General features: G+C 41.2%; 1 protein-coding gene across 1 annotated transcript in view; it reads left to right on the top strand.

Moving 5' to 3' along the window:
- The window catches only part of LOC122807958, a 185,906-nt gene that overhangs the window by 41,856 nt on the left and 122,606 nt on the right, over nucleotides 1–21,444 (top strand). The window contains exon 3 of the mRNA XM_044078989.1: nucleotides 14,629–14,742. Within this exon, the coding sequence (XP_043934924.1) occupies nucleotides 14,629–14,742 (114 nt within the window). The remainder of the gene's footprint in view (nucleotides 1–14,628; nucleotides 14,743–21,444) is intronic.

The raw sequence follows: 21,444 nt of genomic DNA, 5'->3' as shown, positions 1-21,444 counted from the left end.
GTTATTTGGAGTGAACCTGTACTGTTTCGGATATAGTACTTGTGATGATCATTAGTGTTTTACATCAACATGCAAATTCCTGCATCCAAGTAATAATATAGTTTTAGAGTTGTGCTACCCATGATTATCCAAGAAAACTCTGCTACCTTAAAGAGACCAGTCGGGAGTCATGGTTTTACTCTCACTTACCACTTGGTAGAACAGGTACATAGAAAGTCTGTTATTTGAGTATCAGTAACGGATACAGAAGTGAATGCTGTATCTTCTGATTTATTTCCATTACCTTTTCATGCACTTGTAGCTTTAGAATTACATGGCAATCCAAAAATAAATACATAAATCAAGACTGCAGTCACACATAGATGCTGTAATGCTCTCATATACCTGCCCGTACATGATTTCAGTTATACAGAGGTGGGAATAGCAAAAGAAGTTATCTAGTTGTAAGTGTGTAAACATTAAATGGGACGTTCATAATTCCATGGTTAAATCGGGATACAACAAAAGTGAGAATCAAACCACAAAAGTCCATCTACTCCAGTGTTTATATAATGTGTTGGGTTAGTGCAAATGTAAGGCTCAACACCACAAACATTGCCTTTGCTTCAAAACCTTACACAATAAAGCACATCCATGTGATGGCTGGAATACTTGAGTTATTAACCGGAGGCCTTATGAGCTTTTACTACCACATGTAATGGCTTTAACTCCAGAAGGATATGAACATCTGAAGTCAAATTAACTTAAGACCCCTTAACACACTGACTGGACAGGGAAGACGAATTGTGGTCACCCGCACCTTTTCATCTTGCAGTGAACTACAGAATGCTGACTCCAAAGATATGCAGTACGAAGGATTATAACTGGGTCTCTGATCAAAATCTAGTTGCTATATTTTTGAGAACTGGATGTCAGCAAATTCACCTTGCTAACATGAAATCACTTGATTTTGATTAAAGGTTTGTTTGTGTCTTTTGGCTTTTTCCTGGTTAGGGGTCGCCACAGCAGAATCCCGGTCCGCTAATGACTGGCAGTAGATTTTTACGTGCCGAGTTGCCGGCTCTGATGCACAACCTTCAATGAAGGTACGCCCATTCATGCATGTCTCCACACAAAAGACGCTGAGAATCAAACAGGACAATGTCTTACTGTGAGGTGACAACGCTACTGCAGCACCAGGTATCCAAACATAATCGTTTGCAGTAGATGGACCGTTACCTGCTTCATGTTCTACGAGGTACAGAGTGACTGACAGAGGGAAAGTAACAGAGAGATAGAGCATAGGAGCATTAATCATGTTACTCCTTTGAAAGTTGTAACACTCAGTACTGTCAAGCAATTGTTTTGTAGATCTTTAACTTTTCCAATGTACTACCAAATACAGGAAAAGAAAAAAAAAGAAGAAGGAAAGACACTATAGGATCAGAATGTGTTTTACAGCTTTGAAAGCTGTAATACACTTAATTTCTGCTTCACAGAGAGAGGTTAGAACTGAATTGCATGCTTGATCATCTAACAGCTTGAAATGCTATTATACCATTTATGCTGATGTATGCAAAAACTAAGTCTGATAGCACAATGTGTATTATGGCTTTTAATACTGTTTCAACTTCCCAGCAGTGCTTTGTGACAGCTGGTATTAATGCTATAGAATGAGACAACTAGATCATAAAAACACTGGAAGGTACTTAAACTTTGATAACCACCTTACCTAAGGCAGAAAGGTGTGTAACAATTTTGCCTTCTTTTCAGTTTCAGAATATAACTGCACTAATGCACAAACTATATATCAGTTACTGGATAGGACTGGTTCTGAAATAACTTGATTATGCCAGTAATACACTGTGCTTTATGTCAGTTTTCATTTTAGTGTTACTACCTGTCATTGCGTGGTTATGCAGTTCAGGTTTCTGTCTGGGGTGCATTCTGTGTGCAGTCTGCATTTTGTACCTGTTTCTAAATGAGTTTTTTTTCTGTATTCACCAGTTTCCTCCCACATGTCAAAGTCATACCAATAAGTGAATTATCAATCCCTTAAAATGTCCATAGCCATAGGCCTGGTGTGTATATCAAGAGTGTGTGTGTGTGTGTGTGTGTGTGTGTGTGTGTGTGTGTGTGTGTGTGTGTGTGTGTGTGTGTGTGTGTGTGTGTGGATTGTGCATGCTGTAATGAAGAAGTGGTTCTCTTCCTGAGACCCATTATTTGCAAAGAGTATATTGTTTGATTTTATGAGAATCCATGACCAGCATGAAGAAGAATCTATCTTCTTTACTATTCTTTTAGAAAAATGCTTTAAGTACATCTTCACTGGTATGCAATATTCAATAACTAAAACAGTGCAATATTCAATAATTATGCAATATTCAATAACTAAAACAGGAAATGAAACCCAAGACACACTGCTCCTTTTATATTCCAGTTATATTCTGTTTCCATCTCAAACTCCCCAATGAATGGAGCTGTGGGCAGCAGCACAGACTCTACATGGTGCCCTATAAGGGGAAGAGTTGTACAGACCTTACACTTTGGGCATCTACAGTGGCATGACAGCGCTAGCCACTTGACAGTTGTAAAATATGGCTCTAGGTGATTTGGTCATATCTATCATCACCAAATGGCATGGGTATTTGCTGGTGATAAGTGGGTTGAGGACCCAGCCTATTCTGACCTATGCCAATGGTGGGAGGGGTGCATGTGCCCCTATTGGCCAATGTGAGCCTACCATAAAACTCAGCAGGGTCAATAAGCTATGCTCATTGGGATAGCTCTGTTGAGCAAAAGCTGGATGTAAAACCAATCAACCTGCCAAACATGAACTAAGAATTGTTACACTCTGTGTAGGTTTAATGAAAGGACATTGCTTGGAAGTGGTTGACATGATGGTATGGAGGAGGCTGGACATCCACTATATCCATGAGACAAGACAAAAGGCACTTGGCTTGGGATCCATAGTCTACTACTCAGTATTAGGATAACAGTGTGGGGATTGTGGTGAGAGAGAGACTTCAGAAGGCAGTGAGAGATATCATCAGGTTAGGACTGACTCATGGCAATCAGACTGCAGTGTAAAGATAGGCAGTATTAATAATCTCAGCCAATGTCCCACATCAGGGCTGTGATAGTGAGGTAAAGAGTACATTCAGACAGTAGTTGCAGGATCTACTAGATAAAGCAGGACAACATTAATCGGTGTTGATAATAGGTGGCATGAATGCACATATAGGTTCATAGGTTCATAGGTAGGTACTAGGCTATTGGCCCTAGGGCCTATACAAGCCTAGCCAAAAAGGTACCCTGGCTTTCACCACCCAAGAAAATTATTTTCCTGTGCCCCTGTCAAGCAGAACCACAGAAGTGATCCCCGGGGTGAATTTCCTATTACCCATCCAATCATCAAGATTTTTCTTGAAGAGTGCTAATGAGGAGCTTTGTTTGACATAGATAGGTAGTCTGTTCCAGAGTATGGGAAGTCTCTGGGACAGGAATCTATCCCTCCAGCGTGTTCTGTTTATTGTGGTGACAAGGTTTAGGTCCCTAGAGCGTGTAGCTCAGAGGGATTGGGATTTCTTTAAGTGGAGCATGTCCAACAGCTCTGGGTTTGCCATTGCTTTGTATGTTAGGCAGAGATCACCTATGAGTAGGCGATATGCAACGGAGTAAAGCTGGAGTTTTTTGAGATGGTCTGTGTAAGGCATCTGTTTGAGGCCAGTAATCCTCTTTCTGAGGTATTTTTGTGGCCTTTCCAGTTGTTGTAGATGTCATGTGTGGTACATACTAAAAGGGGCGTTGTACTCTATAATGGGCCTAATGAGTGATGAGTAGAGGGGAACAATGACCTCTTTTTTTCTGGATGAGAAACCTTTTGTGATGAGGTGTGCCACATAGAAGGATTTTCTGACCACTGTGGCGATGTGATTATCAAAGGAGACACTACTGTCCACCTGTGTCCCAAGGTCTCTTATCACACTTTTGGTGTTAAGTAGACTACCGCCTATGTGGTAGTTCATGGGTAAAGAGTTTTTACCAAAGGGGATGACAATGCACTTTTTGGCATTGAGCTTGAGACCATGTCTTTGACACCAGGCATCTGTCTCAGTGAGGCCCTTTTGTAGGATGTCCACATTGTTAGGAGTTTCAGTTATGGCTCCTAGTTTGCAGTCATCTGCGAATTTAGTTAGCCAAAGACCTTCTGTGTTAGCCTGTACTTCAAGGAAGTAGATACCAAACAGGAGATGACCCAGGACTGAGCCCTGTGGTACTCCACTTGTCACTGGTCTGAAGACTGATTTGGAGTCTGCTACTTTCACAGTGTGGGTTCTGTCAGTAAGCCATTTGGCAACCCATCTTGTGACATAGGGATTTATACCTAGTTTAGTGAGTTTGTCTATAATTACAAAGTGGGGGATGGTGTCGAATGCCTTGGCGAGATCTAGATAGGCTGTGTGAACCACCTTACCCTCATCTGTGGCTTTGGTGAGTACTTAAAGAAGTCTATCAGGTTTAAGAGACATGATCTGCCTTTTACAAACCGAAACTGTGTGGGGTTCAGAGTTTGGAGATCTCCAATGTCTTTGTTTATGAGTTCAATGTGATACGTTCCATGGCCTTGCAGACCAGGCTCATCAGGCTAATGGGGCGGTAGTTCCCAGGTCTGTTGTGCCCCCCTCTTTGTAGAGTGGGATCACTGTCATGGTGCACCATTCAATGGGCACAAAGCCTGAGGTGAGGCTATGATTGAACATGGTACTTAGGTGGGGTGCCAGTTCATTCTGTAGTTCATGTCAGGTCCCATGGATGCTGTGTTCTTGGCTTTGGAGAGTGAGGTTTTTACCTGTGCAGCCATGATTACAGGAACTTTGCATTCTTCCGGTATAAAGATGGGCCCTTTAGGGGGTGAGATGGGGGTAAAGTTAGCACTGAACCTATCTGCCAGGATGTTGGCAATATCAGTTGGTTCTGTATATTTAGTGCCATTGTACTGTAACTCAGAGCAGATCTGAGTGTTGCCATTGATATTCTTGACATAGCTATAGAATGCTTTTGGTTGTCTTTAGAATCAGTGGCGATTTTGTTTTCATAACTAGCTTTGGAGGATTTTATGAGGGATCTCAGCTTCTTACTGAGGCTAACCAGGGAGTTCCTCCAATCGTGGGATTTTACTCTTCTTTGCAACAGATTCTTTCTTGTGTTGTAGAGTTTATTTATGGCAGAAGACCACCAGATTGGCTTAATTTGTTTGGAGGATAGCATCTTGGTTCTGTTAGGGATAGCATGATCCATGCACTTGTGTAAGTGCTTATAAAGTGTATTTGTGTAGGATTCAGCAGTCGTACCTATATTGTCCATCTGCATGGGTGTCATGAAGTTTGCCATTTCTGTCTTAAGAAGTGTGAAGTTGGCTTTGGAGAAATTTTTTACAGTTGTTTTCCTAATGGGAGGTGTGAGCAGGATGTGGATATCTAGGGTGATTAGCTTGTGGTCGGATCTGACCAACGAGGAGCTGACCTCTGGTGTGGAACACCGGCCACCCATGTTGGTGATGACAAGGTCTAGGATATTGCTGCCCCTGGTGGGGGTGTGGATAAGTTGATCCAAGGTGTTGGAATTGATGATTTCCAGAAAACGTTGAGCAAAAGAGTTGGTACATGAGTAGTTTTCCCAGTTAATGGTAGGGTAGTTGAAATCACCCATTATTAGTGTTGGGTTGTACCTTAATATTTTCCAGTGTATCAAGAAAAGAGGAGTGGGAATCCTGGGGCATGGTGGGGGTTCTGTAGCAAGCTACAATGTGGATTGCATTTTTGCCCAGAGTTAGTTGAACTTGGATAATCTCGGATGCATTATGCTGAGCAACTAGCTTGGAGGTGTGAATATCCTTAATGAATATGGACGCGCCTCCACCTTTAGTGTTTTGGTCTGGGTTTGGTGGCCTAAAGGTGTGGTATGAATTATAGCCTGGTAATGCAGGTGTGCTCTCTGGAGCTTTGAACCAGGTCTCTGTCACTGCACAGATGTCAATGTTCTCCATTTGAAGGAGTGCCTCGAGTGAGTGCATTTTGAGGTTGAGACTTCTAGCATTGAGAAGCATTACCCTCAGATTTTGCTTGCTTGTACCTGTTATGGTGGTGAATTTGTCATTTGAACCTTGCCTAAAAAAGGCACTGTAGGGGTGGCAAGAGCCTTTGCCAGTTTCTGGAATCCCAAGGACGACAGGTGCAGGCCATCTCTGGCAAAGCAGCGTGGTCTGTCGATCATGTCATCCCAGGCAGACAGATACTGGATTCCCTTAGAATGACATCAGAAGCTTAGGCAATTGTTAAAGTCAGTCATTTTGTCCTTGTACTGTGGTATCATTCTGGGTGATGGCAGGATGCTACTCAGGGCTAGGGTCATACCAGCCTGGGCTACAAAATCGGAGACCTCCTCCATGTCTCTTTTCATGTAGTCCAGGGAGGTACGTCTCAGGTAATTCACACCAACATGGACAATGACAGAGTCATATTTGTACTTGTTGTGGAGTGACCTGATTGTGTGCATTATGTGGTGGATCCTGGCACCTGACAGGTAGCTGACAGTAACCTTTTCCTTGTTTAGCCTGGTGAGTGGAACATCAGTGTGCTTGGCTATAGAGTCACCTATGACTAGAGTGTTGCGTACGTTATGCCTTATGGGCTGTAGGTGAGTGGCACACTGAGTTTGTGTTGGGGGGTGGAGGTTGCTTGCATTTCTGCTTTGGAGGTCTCTGTTGTTTGGGCAGATTTGTACTGACAGCCTCCGCAAATGTAGGTGTGTGTTTTGAACTTCTGTGTGTGTGTTTGGGTGGTGTAGGTTTTGAGGGACTATGTGATGAGTGTAGTGCGGTGCAAGTATTTACCTTCTCCTCTTGACTGTCTAGGCCAGTCTTTGGTGAAGAGAGCTTTGCTTCCACTTTGGCTATATATGTGCATCTCTTACAGGTTGCATTGTTGGGTGGTAGGAGGAGAGGGTTGTCTGTGTACATGAGGCAATTACTGCATTATCCCAAGATGCTAAAATTCATCAGGTAGACAGGAGAAAACATCGGGAGCTGACCTTTAGACATGCCTGAATAGGTGCTTATTTATTAAGCACTAAAAACTGTTTTCCTCTCGACAAGTGAGGATAGTTGAGTGCTGTATTAATTTGTAACTTAGTGCTTACAATGAGTTCTGAACAAGTGCTGAGCTCAAAGAAACAGATTTGAGTGCCAAAACTAAAAAGCTGGGTAGTTGCAAGGGAAATTTTAAAGAAGAGACTTTATGGCACCAGGAATAGTTAAACCCCAGTTAAGGGGGGGGGGGCTTAGGAGCTCACAAACAGTCCTGGACACAGCAAATCCATATCTGGACAAGATCTGCCACAGGAAAGGGGGGAAGCAAGCTTAGAATTTTTTTTCAGTAAAAGTGGAAATAGAGAAAGCTGGAACAGAAGTTAATTCAACGTTAAGAATCTGATTGGGTTGGCCTTCCCAAATGTTCTCTATTAGACTGAGTGAACTAATGACACTATAATTGAATGAACTAATGACACTAGACTGGGAGGAGTGTCACTGATCAAATATACAGTATGGGCGGGCAACTGCAAAGCCACCAAGTATAAGAGCACACAACACTAGGGAGGATGGGTGGGAAAAACACAACACTGGGGAGGGTGGGTGGGAAAAACACAACACTGGCGAGGGTGGGTGGGAAAAACACAACACTGGGGAGGGTGGGTGGGAAAAACACAACACTAGGGAGGGTGGGTGGGAAAAATTACAGTTCCTAGCTGTAGCCACTAAATGAAAGTTTTAAACAGATCAAGGAGCAGACTCTAGAGAATGCTTTTAACTGTAAACAGACAATTATCAAAACTGCACAGAAAAGCTCCGCTATCAGGACAGACAGTACAGGATATAAAGACTGCCTGGGTCCACATGGGAGAGGCAACAGAAATAAAGAAAGAAAGGCCAGGATGGTTCAGAAAGAGAGACAGTCACAAGATCACATGCAAGAGTTGTCAATGTGCAACTCAGGTGGACTTCTTCTGTAGAATCAGTGATTGCAAAGTCATCCTTAATGAAACAGATGACCCACAGCATAAATCACTGGTTGCCACAATCAGCTGCAAGCAATGGTCAGAGAAGGCTCTAAGGTCAACAGTCTGAAGACCTGGAAGTTGACTGTAGAGAAAGTACAACAGTTCAAGGAATTACTCTGGGATCTAGCACGCCAAGAAGAGGAGGAAATGGGTGAAGTTGAAGAAGAATGGCAGTGCCTCAAAACAGCATCTGTGAGGACTACAGAACACATATGTGCTCAAGCCAGGTCTGGAGATAAGGTACATAAGGAAAGCTGGAATTCTGACATCCAGGAAGTCATCAAAAGAAAGGAGTACAAAAAAAAGTGTTACATAGAAAAGACAGACTAGGCTAGGAAGAAATACTATTTGGCTAAGAAAGAAGTTAAGAAAAGAGTTGCAATAGCAAAGAACAGGGCATTGGAGGCACTCTACCTGCTTCTGGAAAGTGACTCAGTAGGTGGCACAAGGAAACTGCATCAGTTTCCAAGGCAAAGAAAGAAATATAAATAAGATAATCAGACACCCTTCATAAGGGATGCTAGCAACAACCTGCTCACCAGTCCACATGACATTAAAGGCAGATGGAAGTAGTACTTCCAACAGCTTCTGAATGAAGAAAACACCACAGAAGCTGGACTGCCCCAACACAGCCTACAATGAGAAAAGAAGAGGAGCCCATCATAGATGAAGTAAGAATAGCACTAAGGGAAATGAAGTCAGGGGAAGCAGCAAGCTCAGATGAGGTCACAGTAGATATGATAAAGATCCTGGGTGAGATAGGAAAGAAATGACTCCTGAGGGTACTCATAGCAGTGTGGAAAGAAATGCATAAGCCAGATGATGGTAGAATAAGCATACTCATGCCAGTGTACAAGACCAAAGGGGAAATTCACAACTGCAGGCAGTCAGAGGTATCAAACTCCTGTGACTTTGCATGAATGTTCTGGAGAGGGTAACTGATAAACTGTTACGGAGATTAGTAAAATGTAAGATGGGAGATGAGCAGTTCAGATTCAGATCAGGATGCAGCACAACAGACCTGATGTTTGCAGTGAGACAGATAGCTGAGAATAAGCTAGAGATGAGGAAAGAGTTGAATTAGGCATTACTAGACTTTGAGAAAGCATATGACAAGGTCCCAAGAAAGCTGATGTGGGCAGCATTGTAGTTCATAGGTTCATAGGTTGGTACTAGGCTATCGGCCCTAGGGTCTATACAAGCCTAGCCATGACAATTCCCTGGATATTTCTTCCTACAGTATTTACTTTTCTGGACCCCTGTCAAGCAGGGTGACAGACATGATCCCTGGGGTGAATTTCCTATCTCCCATCCAATCATCAAGGTTCCTTTTGAAGAAGGCCAAGGAGGCCCTCTGCTTGACATGTATGGGCAATCTATTCCAGAGTATGGGGAGTCTCTGGGTTAGGAACCTATCCCTCCAGCATGTTTTGTTCATTGTGATGACGGGGTTTAGATCCCTGAAGTGTGTGGCTCTGAGGGATTGGGATTTCTTTAAGTGGAGCATGTCCAACAGCTCAGGGTTTGACATGGCCTTGTATGTTAAGCAGAGATTGCCTCTGAGTAGACAATATGCCACAGAGTATAGCTGGAGTTTTTTTAGACTGTCAGCATATGGCATCTGCTTTAGGCTTGTGATTCTTTTAGTGAGGTATTTCTGTGGCCTTTCTAGCTGTTGCAGATGTCTTGTGAGGTACATACCAAATGAGGCATTATACTCTATAATGGGTCTAATGAGGGATGAGTACAGTGGGACAATGACCTCCTTTTTTCTGGATGAAAAGCCCTTAGTGATGAGGTGTGCCACATAGTGGTTCAAAGTCCCAGAAACATTGATAGAATTAGTGCAGACAATATACAAGGACCCAATGACTCAAATATGAACAGTGTTCGGTCTCAAAGAAGGGTTCCCAGTGGGAGTGGGTGTGCCTCAGGTTTCAGCTCTGAGCCCACTGCTGTTCATACTGGTGATGGACTACATTAGCAAACAGGTTATAGGGGATGGATCAATAAAGTTGCTATATGAAGACGATGTGGCATTACAGGCAGATTCTGAGCAAGAACTTCAGTAAAGGATAGGGGAATTGAATGAAAACTGAGGGCGTATGGGATGAAACTAAGTACAGATAAGACAGTGGTAAGGAGAAGGGAAGTCTGAATGAAGAGATCAAATCCAGAATCAGAGGGGGCTGCAGCTAACTGGCATCGAGTGTCAGGTGTAGAGTATGGCAGAAGAATGCCAAAGAAGCTGAAAGGTAAGGTGTATGAAACAGTGGTGTGACCAGTACTAGTGTATGGTGCAAAGACCTAGGCAGTAATGGCAGAGCAGATAAAAAAGCTAGAGGTGATGGAAATAAAGTGCCGAAGAAAGGTGGCCGGATGCACACTGTTAGACAGATAAAGAAATGAGGGCATAAGAGCAGAAGACAAGGTAGATCCAATTTCAGAAAAGATCAAAGAGAACAGATTACTTTGGTTCAGACACATACAGAAAAGCAGTAAACAATCTGGTGAAGAAGATTTGTTTCAGACAGGAAGAAGGTAAGAGGAAATGAGTGTATCCAGCAAAGAGGTGAATGGATTGTGTGAGAGAAGGCCTGCAACAGTCAGGCATGAGTGTCGAAGAAGGCAGGAGAGTGGCATTGAATTGACAGAGATGGTGATAATTAGCATGACACCCCGACCCTGTGTAGAAAATAAGAAAAAAAGTGGGTTGATGATGATGGTGGTAATGAGAGAGAGAGACAGACAGAGAGACAGAGAGAGACAGAGAGAGAGAGAGATACATGTATATAGTGGTATATTTATCTATCAATCTATCTATCTATCTATCTATCTATCTATCTATCTATCTATCTATCTATCTATCTATCTATCCATCCATTGATTTATTGTAACTTTCCACTGTTTGAAAGTGGCAGGCAAGCTTGGAGGGATGGGGTGGTGGTGTTGATACTTGTGAGCTTTCAGTACCCACATATACTTTAAATGCATTAATATGTTGATAGTTCATGCAGAGGAGTACTGTTCTTAGTTGTTAATGATTTGCTTTCACTAGTCCAGGGTTTGATTTCCTCAGCCTTCCAATACCTATTGTATGACTCTGAACATGTCGCCTAACGACAGTCTTCCTGGGCCCTCTCTGAAAAGAGACACTTGTGTCCACTTAGCTTACTCAGTTATCAAATGAAATAAAATGTCATGATTTACACTGCAATATCTGCTCAAGGTTGCAGGAAATCACATCAGTAAAGAAAACATTCATATGATGTTTCCAAAGAAGATACTCTCATCTTCTGCTTAATGTTGGAATACTAAGAGAATTGTTAACAGGTACCCCTCTTCAGTTGTGAAATCCATGACTGTTTACCCCTGGGGCAGACAGAGCAATAAGAGTACAACCTCTTACCAGCAGTCTGTTGTAAACACCTGTGTGTGTGTGTGTGTGTGTGTGTGTGTGTGTGTGTGTGTGTGTGTGTGTGTGTGTGTGTATATGATTATTAAATGTTTATACATCTTACATTTTGGATGTAAAATACGTCCTCCATATATCTTCAACCTATTTGCACAAGAATTCTTGACAAAGCAAAAATAGTAGGAGGATAAAGGCTCAAAATCATGGACAGATTTTAAATACTGTTTTTATAAATGTAGAAATTTTCTTGGCCTGCATTTCCTGAGAGATATTAACTTTGAAATGCAAATATCTGTCTAAGATTATTAACTTTAGTCCTTTATTTTTTTTTTTTTTTCAAACTTATTTTTTTAACATATAAGGAAAGAGATATAACAATTTTTACAAAATTAATAAAAATAGGTATTATTATAATATTCAACAAAACAACTAAAGTATTTACAAAGACATCCACTACAATCAGATCAATTAATTAAACTAAAATACCATGCTAAAAATAATAAAATTTAACAAAAAATTAAATATTATAATACCAATAAAAAAATCCCATATTTTAAAATATTTGTTCTAGTCCTAATTGTTTTCCCATCCACTACACACATGTTATAACATTTTTTTTTAAATTTATTGAAAACTTTAGTCCTTTATTGAGTTGCCAGAAAACCAGAAATTTTACAAAGAACAGTCCGAAAATATGATGCAAAAATCTCGACATTCTGCAAATTTCTGGACAGTTAAGATGGATGCTCCTACAATTAAAATAGATTAACTGTTTTATGTCAAAATATAAAAAATGTATATACTTATAATAAAACAAGTACAAAACACTTTAATAGCCCCTTCTCAAAGTGCAATAGTATCCACCAGGTTAAGTGTCAAAGAGTTAAAATGGACTTCCCATGCATAGAAAGGTCCTCCACCTGTGCTAGAGGTCCCACGACATCCCTAAACTGTTTATTGTTTCCCCAATAATGCACATCCTGTCAGGCATTATTGCTTGATAATCTCTTTCTGGCTAGAAATTCACTTGGAAAGCAATTGTCCTTCTGGTGGGATAGAAAAAGTTTCATGATTCTTAGCTAGACAATAAGAGAGAGGAATTAAGTTTTTATATTAATAACAATAAGTTTGCTTGTCTTATACTACCCATTTGAGCACCACCATCTAATAAAGCTAACAAGTTTTTTTAAAAAATACTAAGATTTTATCCAAATGGTCATAATGTTTTGTGTTCACTGACAAATTGCCCCCACTTCAGTAATAAAACTCACAACTTGTTTGGATAACAGCAGCAATTCATAATGTATTTCCAAATATTACAGCTTTGAGAGTATTTATATCTGGATACCCTTAACTAATGGTTTGATAACTAAATCTTGTCAATGGTTATCTAACAATTATGAGGCCTCATTTTGTTGAGGCATGATAAACTATTCCTGGTTTATCAAGTATATCAAGTAACAAACATTAATTTCACCACTTCTTGAATCTTTTTTGCTGTAGTCTCAATAACTCAAAGATAGTGCACTTGCCTTAGATGTAGAAGACAGTGGATTTATTTCCTGCATGGGTAGGTGGATTAGTTTTCCAGTACCAGCACTGCAATGCAGCATAAGGGTAGGGGGGGTGCAGAACACTTTAGTGTGAAGTCCCTAAGATGAGGCATTAAACCAAAGCCCCATCTGCCACAGTTGGTGGTCGCTCAGGTGGACGCAGAAGATCCCAAGGCACTTATAGAAAGGAATAGAGGAAGTTCCCTGGGATTCAGGATAACTTCCCTTAGTGAGTATGACCACATCCTTGGGTATCCCATGAAAAGAGGCCATTAACCTAGTGGGACTAACAGGGTCAACAAAAACAAAAAATGTTTTATATCTTTTTTGGCATCCTACAGTTAACATCAGCTTCTCCCAGAGGCTCTCATTGCCCACTGGGGATATTGAACCCACCATAGTCACCTCTAGACTAACTCTTACGTATATTCAGAGACAGCAAGGATATAAAGGTACCTGGAGCAGAATCATAAACTGCCCACGAGTGCTTTTTTTTTCTGTTTTCTACCCCTTTGCACCTTCTGGTGTTACTCTTCCTTCTGCAAGGTGATGACACCAACTTGACTGTCCTGTCCACCCATAGAGAGCTCTATGTGCTTGTTTCTGTGGTCTCCACCAGGGGAACCTGAACTGTAACTCAAATGTGCATACCTTTTCCTCCCTCCTGGATGGACACAACTATCCTTCCTCATCTGCTCTACCTATACTGCCCTGACTTCTGTACCATGCAGCAGTACGTGTAGCATCACTGTTCTGCACACCTTACCTTTTAGCTTCTTTGGCATTCTTCATTCAAACACTACACCTGATAATCTGTGCCAGTTGGCTGCAGGCTGTTTGATTCTAGTTTTGACCTCCTTATTCAGACTTCCCTTGTGCTTAACCACTCTTCCTACACACTTGAAGCTGTTAATCTGTTCCAATATTTTCCCTTCTATCTTAATTCTCAGCTTTTCTGATTTCCATCTGGTGCAGTTACAGATGTCTTATCTGTACTCAGTTTCATCTCATGTGCGTTCAGTTTTGCATTCCATTCCTATTTCCTTTCCTGAAGTTCTTGCTCAGAGTCTGCCTGTAACGCCACATCATTTGCATACAGCAAAGCTGCTGATCTGTTCCTTCTGACCTGTTTGCTAACATAGTCCATTACCAGTATGTGCAGCGGTGCGCTCAGGGCGGATCCTTGATGCACACCCACTCACAGTGGTTATGCCTCTGTGAGACTGAACTGTTCATACTTGAGTCATTTTATCCTTGTACGTAGCTTGTACTAATTTTATCAATGTTTCTGGGACTTTGAACCACCACAGAACTACCCAAATTGGTTTTCTTAGAACCTTATAATAAGCTTTCTCTGAGCCTAGAAAAGCCCAGCTCATTTCTAGCATCTTCTCAACTGTCTGTCTCAATGCAAATATTAGGCCAGTTGTGCTGCATCCCTATCTGAATCTGAATTCTTCATCTCCCATATTACTTTCTACAAAACTCAAGTTTGTCTACATTGCAAATATAAAAAAAAATGCTTTCCTAAATTACTGTTTTGTTTGTTTTCTTTTCTGACAGATTTCATCTATGTGAAAAATTGCACGGCAACCAGCAATTCGGTGTGCACTTGTAAAGCTGGAAATCAATGTACAGATTCTGAGTGTACGTTATGTACAGCAGCACCCACATCAGGTAATACTGAAATACATTTCAATTGTAAGCATCTGTCTCCTACTTTCTGAACAGCCGCATCAAAATCAGATAATACTGGAACACATTTCAATTGTAAGCTTCTGTCTCCTCTTTACCACAGTCATGACCTGAGTTCCACTGATTGCTAGACAGACAAAGGTTAAGTTTAACTATAGGTAACCACCCCTCTCAACATTTAATGCTGTTATAACGTTACTTAGAATGACCTCTGCTGAGAGGAATTCCAAGTGCAGTAGCAGATAGATTTCTTATACTCATTGCATTTAGAAAACTAGCTTCAGTGATTGCTGGTGGAAGACATTGAGACTGCAGCAGCTCTGAGCTCCTTCAGTGAGTCTTGCCATAGAGGATATTACCTTCAGTGAGTCCTACCAGAGAGGATATTACCTGCAGTAAGTCCTGCCAGAGAGGATGTTACCTTAACTACAGTGATTCCTACCAGACAGGATATTACCTTCAGTGAGTCCTGCCAGACAGGATGTTACCTACAGTGATTGCTGACAGAGAGGCTGGAAACTGCAACCTTTCTGTACATCATACGCTCATAGGTTGTGGCGTCAGGCATACAGACTATTATTGGGTTGATTACTTTGTCCTGTATTTGAATTTTCTGTTTTATCATGTACTTTTAATTGTTATTTTTGAATATAATAAGTGAGTGCTTAAGGGAACACTACAGCTTGAAACTAAAAAAAGCATATTCTTTCTGTCATTACTTGATGTTTTTTACTATATCAATGTTTGTGTTGCACTCTGACCAGTCATAACTAATTTTTATTTAGCTCTTAAACTAAAGAGGCCTGATTATATATTTTCCTTGGACTTTGTCTTTCCCATAATGCCCCACAAGTATGGAAATGATGAATGCACTTTGCCCTACTGTCTTTTGTCAGATATTGCGTGCATTGGCATAGAATAGCATAATCAGAATTTACTGATATCACTGAGAATCAATGGATAGAATATCTGAAATTTTATTCCACTGAAACTCACTGGCTTGCATTTTTTATGTGTTTTAAACACACTGCTATAAACAGCTTCTGCTACAAAGCCGTATTTAAATTAGGTAAAGAATATGAACACACAACTCCTCAAGCTGTTGTTCTCGGTGTTATCAGGTTTCTTCAGTCTTAGAGTACAACGATTAAATACATTTCTGAGTTAGTAGGAAGGAACAAATACAGCTGTATACAAATGTATAAAGTAAAAGAGCTGTGTATCCCTATTGACTCAATAGTTTTACGACCATAAAGGGTGTTAAATAACAAAAGGCTTTTTTCTCTTTGATTTTCCATGGCCAAAAAACTTAAAATGTGATAGTTAAGATTATGTAATGGCTCAGAAGAAAAATAATGAAAAAGTATCATGAAATTTCTGTCAATGTCCACACATGATGTGCACTGAGCAAACTGACTAAAGAGAAATGTCACATACTGAAAAACTGCATGTGTGTCCGAGTAAGAATTATTTTATAGGGTGGAAAATACACTTCCTGAAAAGGAAATTTGTTTAGGCTATTTTTTTCTCTTTATTATGAGTAGTAATGTATTCCAAAGTTTTGGTTACTCCCAAAATATTACCTACAGCTGTTCCTGTCAGAGAGGATTTTACCTCCAGTGATAGTGGTCGATGAATTCATTCACACCAAAATCACCAGTTAATATGTTTTGCATGACTTGCACTTCTAATTGTGTGGACATTGTCTGGCTCGAGCCTACTGAGCTTGAAAGACAGATCACACATTGCTTTTTTCCTCCAGTATATATTAATTGTGATACTGAATTTATTGTATTTGCTGTCATGACTTAGTGGTTGAAATGAGAGAAAATTATTTTAATGGACATGTAAAGCAAACATCTTCTTTACATTTCCAGTTAAAAATATTTTTCTTATATTTAAATGTTCTCTAAATGTAATCCACAGGGACTTGCTGTTTAGCTTGCAGTCAGGAATATAACACCTCAGTCTCTTTATGGAAAAGATGGATAAAGCCCTGAATACCCTTGCTTTTAGGTTGCAGACTGTAACAATAAAGTACTCCCTATGATATACAGATTATGCTCTTGAGTATGAAATGTGTTGCAGAAGAAGCCCTTCTTACTTTGGTTGTAATCAACTAATCAAGCCTTAGTTTATCATCACTCTCCAGTAATACTTTAATCAAAGTTTAATATATATGTATATGGATTCACTATGTAATCCTGAAATACTGAAATCCCGAATTTCAGTATTTCGAAATTACATAGCCGAAAAATGGAAATCCAGAACACCACACAACCGCGAAATTCAAAATCCAGACAATGCACTACACACACAGCACACACAAACACATGCACACAACTCCCCCCTAACTCAAATATAAATTCCTACACTACAGATAAGCAGGGGGGCAAGCCCCCGTGCACCCCCATACCCCCCTACTTATATATACTAACTCCGAGATCGCACATTCACACACACAAAGTTAATTCACACCCACACATTTTACACTCCCTCGCACACACATCACAGTCACACCACACACTAACATACACTAAAGCCCCTAACCAACACGCATGCACATACATACATACCCAAACTATCACCTTACCATTCACAAACCAAAACACCAGAAGCGCTAATTCAAAATAACCATTCTTCGGGATTTTGAATTTCACGCTTCTAGTGTTTCAAAATTTACAGGCTTCGCTATTATAATTTCGAAATACTGACATTCGAGATATCAGTATTTCGAAATTATATAGGGAACCCATGTATATATAGATATATATGGGTCTACTTCTAAATTTTGAACTTTCAAAATGTTGACTTTCTTATGGTCACGACCATAAGATTGAATTTTGATACTTCTAAACTTAAATAAAAAATAAAAAGAAAGAAATCCTTTTTTTTATGTTTTTGCAGGAGGCAAGCCCCGCCCTGCAACCCCCACACCCCCCGCTAATTAAATATATTAACTCTGAGATTGCACTACAGTGAGGAAAATACTAAATATAACATTCTGCATTGTATGGAGATCGCCATTTAGACGTTTAAATTTTTCAAAACTTTGATCTTATACTCTCGACCATAAGAAAGTCGAGCTTCTGAAAGTTTAAAATTTGGAAGTAGACCCACATACACACACACACACACACACACACACACACACACACACACACACACACACACACACACACACACACACACACACACACACATATAGATAATATACATATATATATATATATATATATATATATATATATATATATATATATAGATATAGATATTGGGGAGAATTCAATAAAGCCTACACAGAGTGATTTTTCATGTAGGCATAGTGGCATGGCCCCAACACAGAAACTGCCAAAAGTGAGATCCAGTAAATAGAGCATAGGAGTGTGCATGAGTGTGCGGATACAGAAACGTCCACAGAATGCAATCACCTCATAAGAAGGTGAATTTCATGCAAATGAGGGCAAATGAGGGTGCTGGAGTGATCCAGCAAGCAGATAGGCAGTCATGCAGAGCATGTGTTGATGTCCAAAGTGTACACAGAAAATTACCATGTACAAGAAATCAAAACTTGAGCAGGGGCTGCAAAAGCACATTTAGAAGTTCAGGGATTGTATATTAGGGACAGATAAGTACAAAACTATGCCCTATATATCCAAAAAATAATGCAAAATAATAAAAGATAATTTTTTAATAGCCATATCATGTTTGTGTGCCATGCAGTGGCACACAAACATGCCGTTATGCAAAAAAAATATATATATATTAAAAACTGTAAAATCCAAAAACAAGACATATGGGGGAATAATGCATTCTAGGGCCCTGCAAGCAGTATGTACAATGTTAGGTTTCAGTGGTTGCTAAGCAGGCAGGTCCTGGAATAGTGAAGTATCCAGGTTATGTGCACGGATCAGTATGCAAATGAGCTAGGATTATGGAATAGCAAAAATGGGCTACTGCTGCAGATAAAAGTGGTGTAGCCCCTGAACTGTGTTAGTATCCATAGAAGAGGTAGCTGACATCAAAAGGGGGTGTTCACATTATGTTTAAGTGGATTGGAGCTCAGCAGTGCCAATTTGAGCAGAGCACTGCTCGGCTAAGCAAGGGGGGGGGGGGTGTCCACTGTTGCAACGCTTTGTTTTAGCTGGTTTGAGGAAATTTGCACTGAGCTGAATGTCCCTGTTCAAGGGAATGTGTCCAGACAGCTAAGCAATGTTTATACTAGCGGTGCAGGTCTGCAAATCATGCCACAGTGCTTAGCAGGAAAGGTATTTAAAAAAAAAAAAAGAAAAGGTAATAGCCTGAGAAAGCCAATCATGTATACATTACTGTTAGGCCCTGTTCCCCAGACACTGGGCCATTCAAACCCCTCAATGATATACCTGGAAGGTGGAATGAATCATAATGAGCCAATCACACAGGCTACATCTGCAGCACACCACTATAAAGTATGCATACACCCTACAATCTGATTTTTCGCACATACTCTGCACCATTGGAGTACACATTGGGAATTTTAACTGACAGAATGCTAGGGGCTGCTGCTGCACTGCTACATCTGTATGTGCTAGAGGCTGAGGTCAGTGCTGGTGCTGATGCTGACAATAGGCCTAGACTGAGAAGGAGAAGAGTGTTCATGCCCAGGGTAACCTTCCAGGAGCTACATGAGCTGGAGATTATAGACTGCTACAGGGTGGACTGGGACATACTACCAGAACTCACCAAGCTCTGCTGCCCTCAACTCAGACCCAGAGACAACAGAGGGGAACCCATCCCAGTGGAAACAAAGGTATGTGTAGCCTTTAGAATATTAGCTACAGGTACTTTTCAAAGACATACTGGGGACATAATGGGGGTCTCACAGGTATCTGCATCCAGAGTACTCCACCAGTTCCTGGATGTTATGCAAACATATGCCAGTGAGCACATATATTTACCCCACACCCCAGGGGAGAGGGCCAGCAGTATGCATCTCTTCCACTGTGTAGCACTCTACCCTGAGGTGCTGGGTGCCATAGACTGCACTTGTGTACACATCAAAGCACCAGCCAGTGAGGAGGGTAGAGTCTACATCAACCACAAGGGGTATCACTCCATCAACTGACAGTTTGTGTGCAATGCCCTGGGCATTATCATGAGTGTGTGCGCTGGCAGCCCTGGTAGCTATCACGACTCCCATATCTTGCATGCATCACAGCTGTACCAAATGTTTGCCAGGGGAAACATCCTGTAAGGCCATCTACTGGGGGATGCTGGCTTTGCACTGGAACCGTGGATGATGACAACCCATCAGCAATGCACATGCACCTACCGAAAAACAACATAATGAGGCACATGCACAAACTAGGAACATCATAGCACATGTGTTTGGGCTGCTCAAGTCACTGTTCCAGTGCCTTGATATATCAGGTGGAGCCCTGCAGCACTGTCCAGCAACATGTGCACATATGTTCACAGTATGTGGCATACCACACAATATCATCCTCCAGAAACAGCTGCAGCAGGACCATCACAGGGAAGGGACAAACATCCCCCCACCAGAGCCTAGGTCCCCACAGCCACAGGGGGACTCCAAGAAGGCACCCCCTGAGCCTGTCCCTGTAGGCAGACATAGGCATGCTCAGTATACCCTGGTCTTGGCAAAGAGGCAATGCATAGCACATGCAGTGACAACCTAGGGTCCGAGGGACTGACACCGTACTCCAACTCACATACTTAGTAAAAAGGCAGCCAGCCACACCACAAAATCTCTACCTTAGAATTTATTGGCTGTGTACTGTGTGCATCAGAGTCAGCCCTGAAATCACAGATCTCTCAACTGCTGCATCCACAAGGTAAGTCACTCCCCTTTATTACAAATGTATGGGGTAGTAGACTAATGTAGCATATGCATGGACCTGCTGCATGTATGTAAGGGAATAGATTGGGTTGCTGGGCTACTTACAGAAAACTAACTACGTGGGACAACAGGTACTCTGTCCAGTACTGAGTGCCCCATAATATGCAGTAGGTGACAGGGCTGGAAAACCCACTGCAGTATGCAAGGAGAATGCCAAATAGTGGGGTCATAGGACAGACACACTACTGTCAATGATAGATTTCACTACCCCATCACACCAGTGTTCCCATACAACTGTCGTAACAGTTATGTTTGCAAGGTTATAGCTACAGACTACATAATCCCACAGCTATCACAAAGAACCTGCTCAAATATCTTAGCAGGGGTCACACAGTTGTATGTCTGTTTGTCTACTGTTGATAGTGTGTGGAATTAAACCTTGCCTTCTGCTGGTTAATGGTGTTGATGGTTCAAAGCTGGCTGCACCTACAACTTCTGCATGTGAGGTACTTGGATGGCAGGAGTCCTACAGACTGTCAATATGCCTCAATCTGTTCATGCCAGAAAACTGGATAAAGGCATAGACAATGAGTGGCAGAGGGCCAAAGAAACAGACATTGTACATGCTCTGAGTAACCTAGTAAGTGACTAGTATAACAGCAGGTTGCAACAGGTCAGATTAGCAGCAGGATGTAAAGGCCATCATACATGCAGGATGCTGGGGTCATCTGTATCTACACACACAGCAGTTGTTTGATGGTAACAGACCAAGGCCGCATAATGACAGAACCAATCAACCACAGACTCCCTCTGCCTGTGGAATGTCATCCTTTAGACAGACAATG

This window comes from Protopterus annectens, chromosome 8.part0 (genome assembly GCF_019279795.1).
Source record: "Protopterus annectens isolate FY-2018-M chromosome 8.part0, PAN1.0, whole genome shotgun sequence".
NCBI classification, from domain to species: domain Eukaryota; kingdom Metazoa; phylum Chordata; order Ceratodontiformes; family Protopteridae; genus Protopterus; species Protopterus annectens.
The sequence above is the reverse complement of the archived record's forward strand: the minus strand, read 5'-3'. Positions and strand labels throughout refer to the sequence as shown.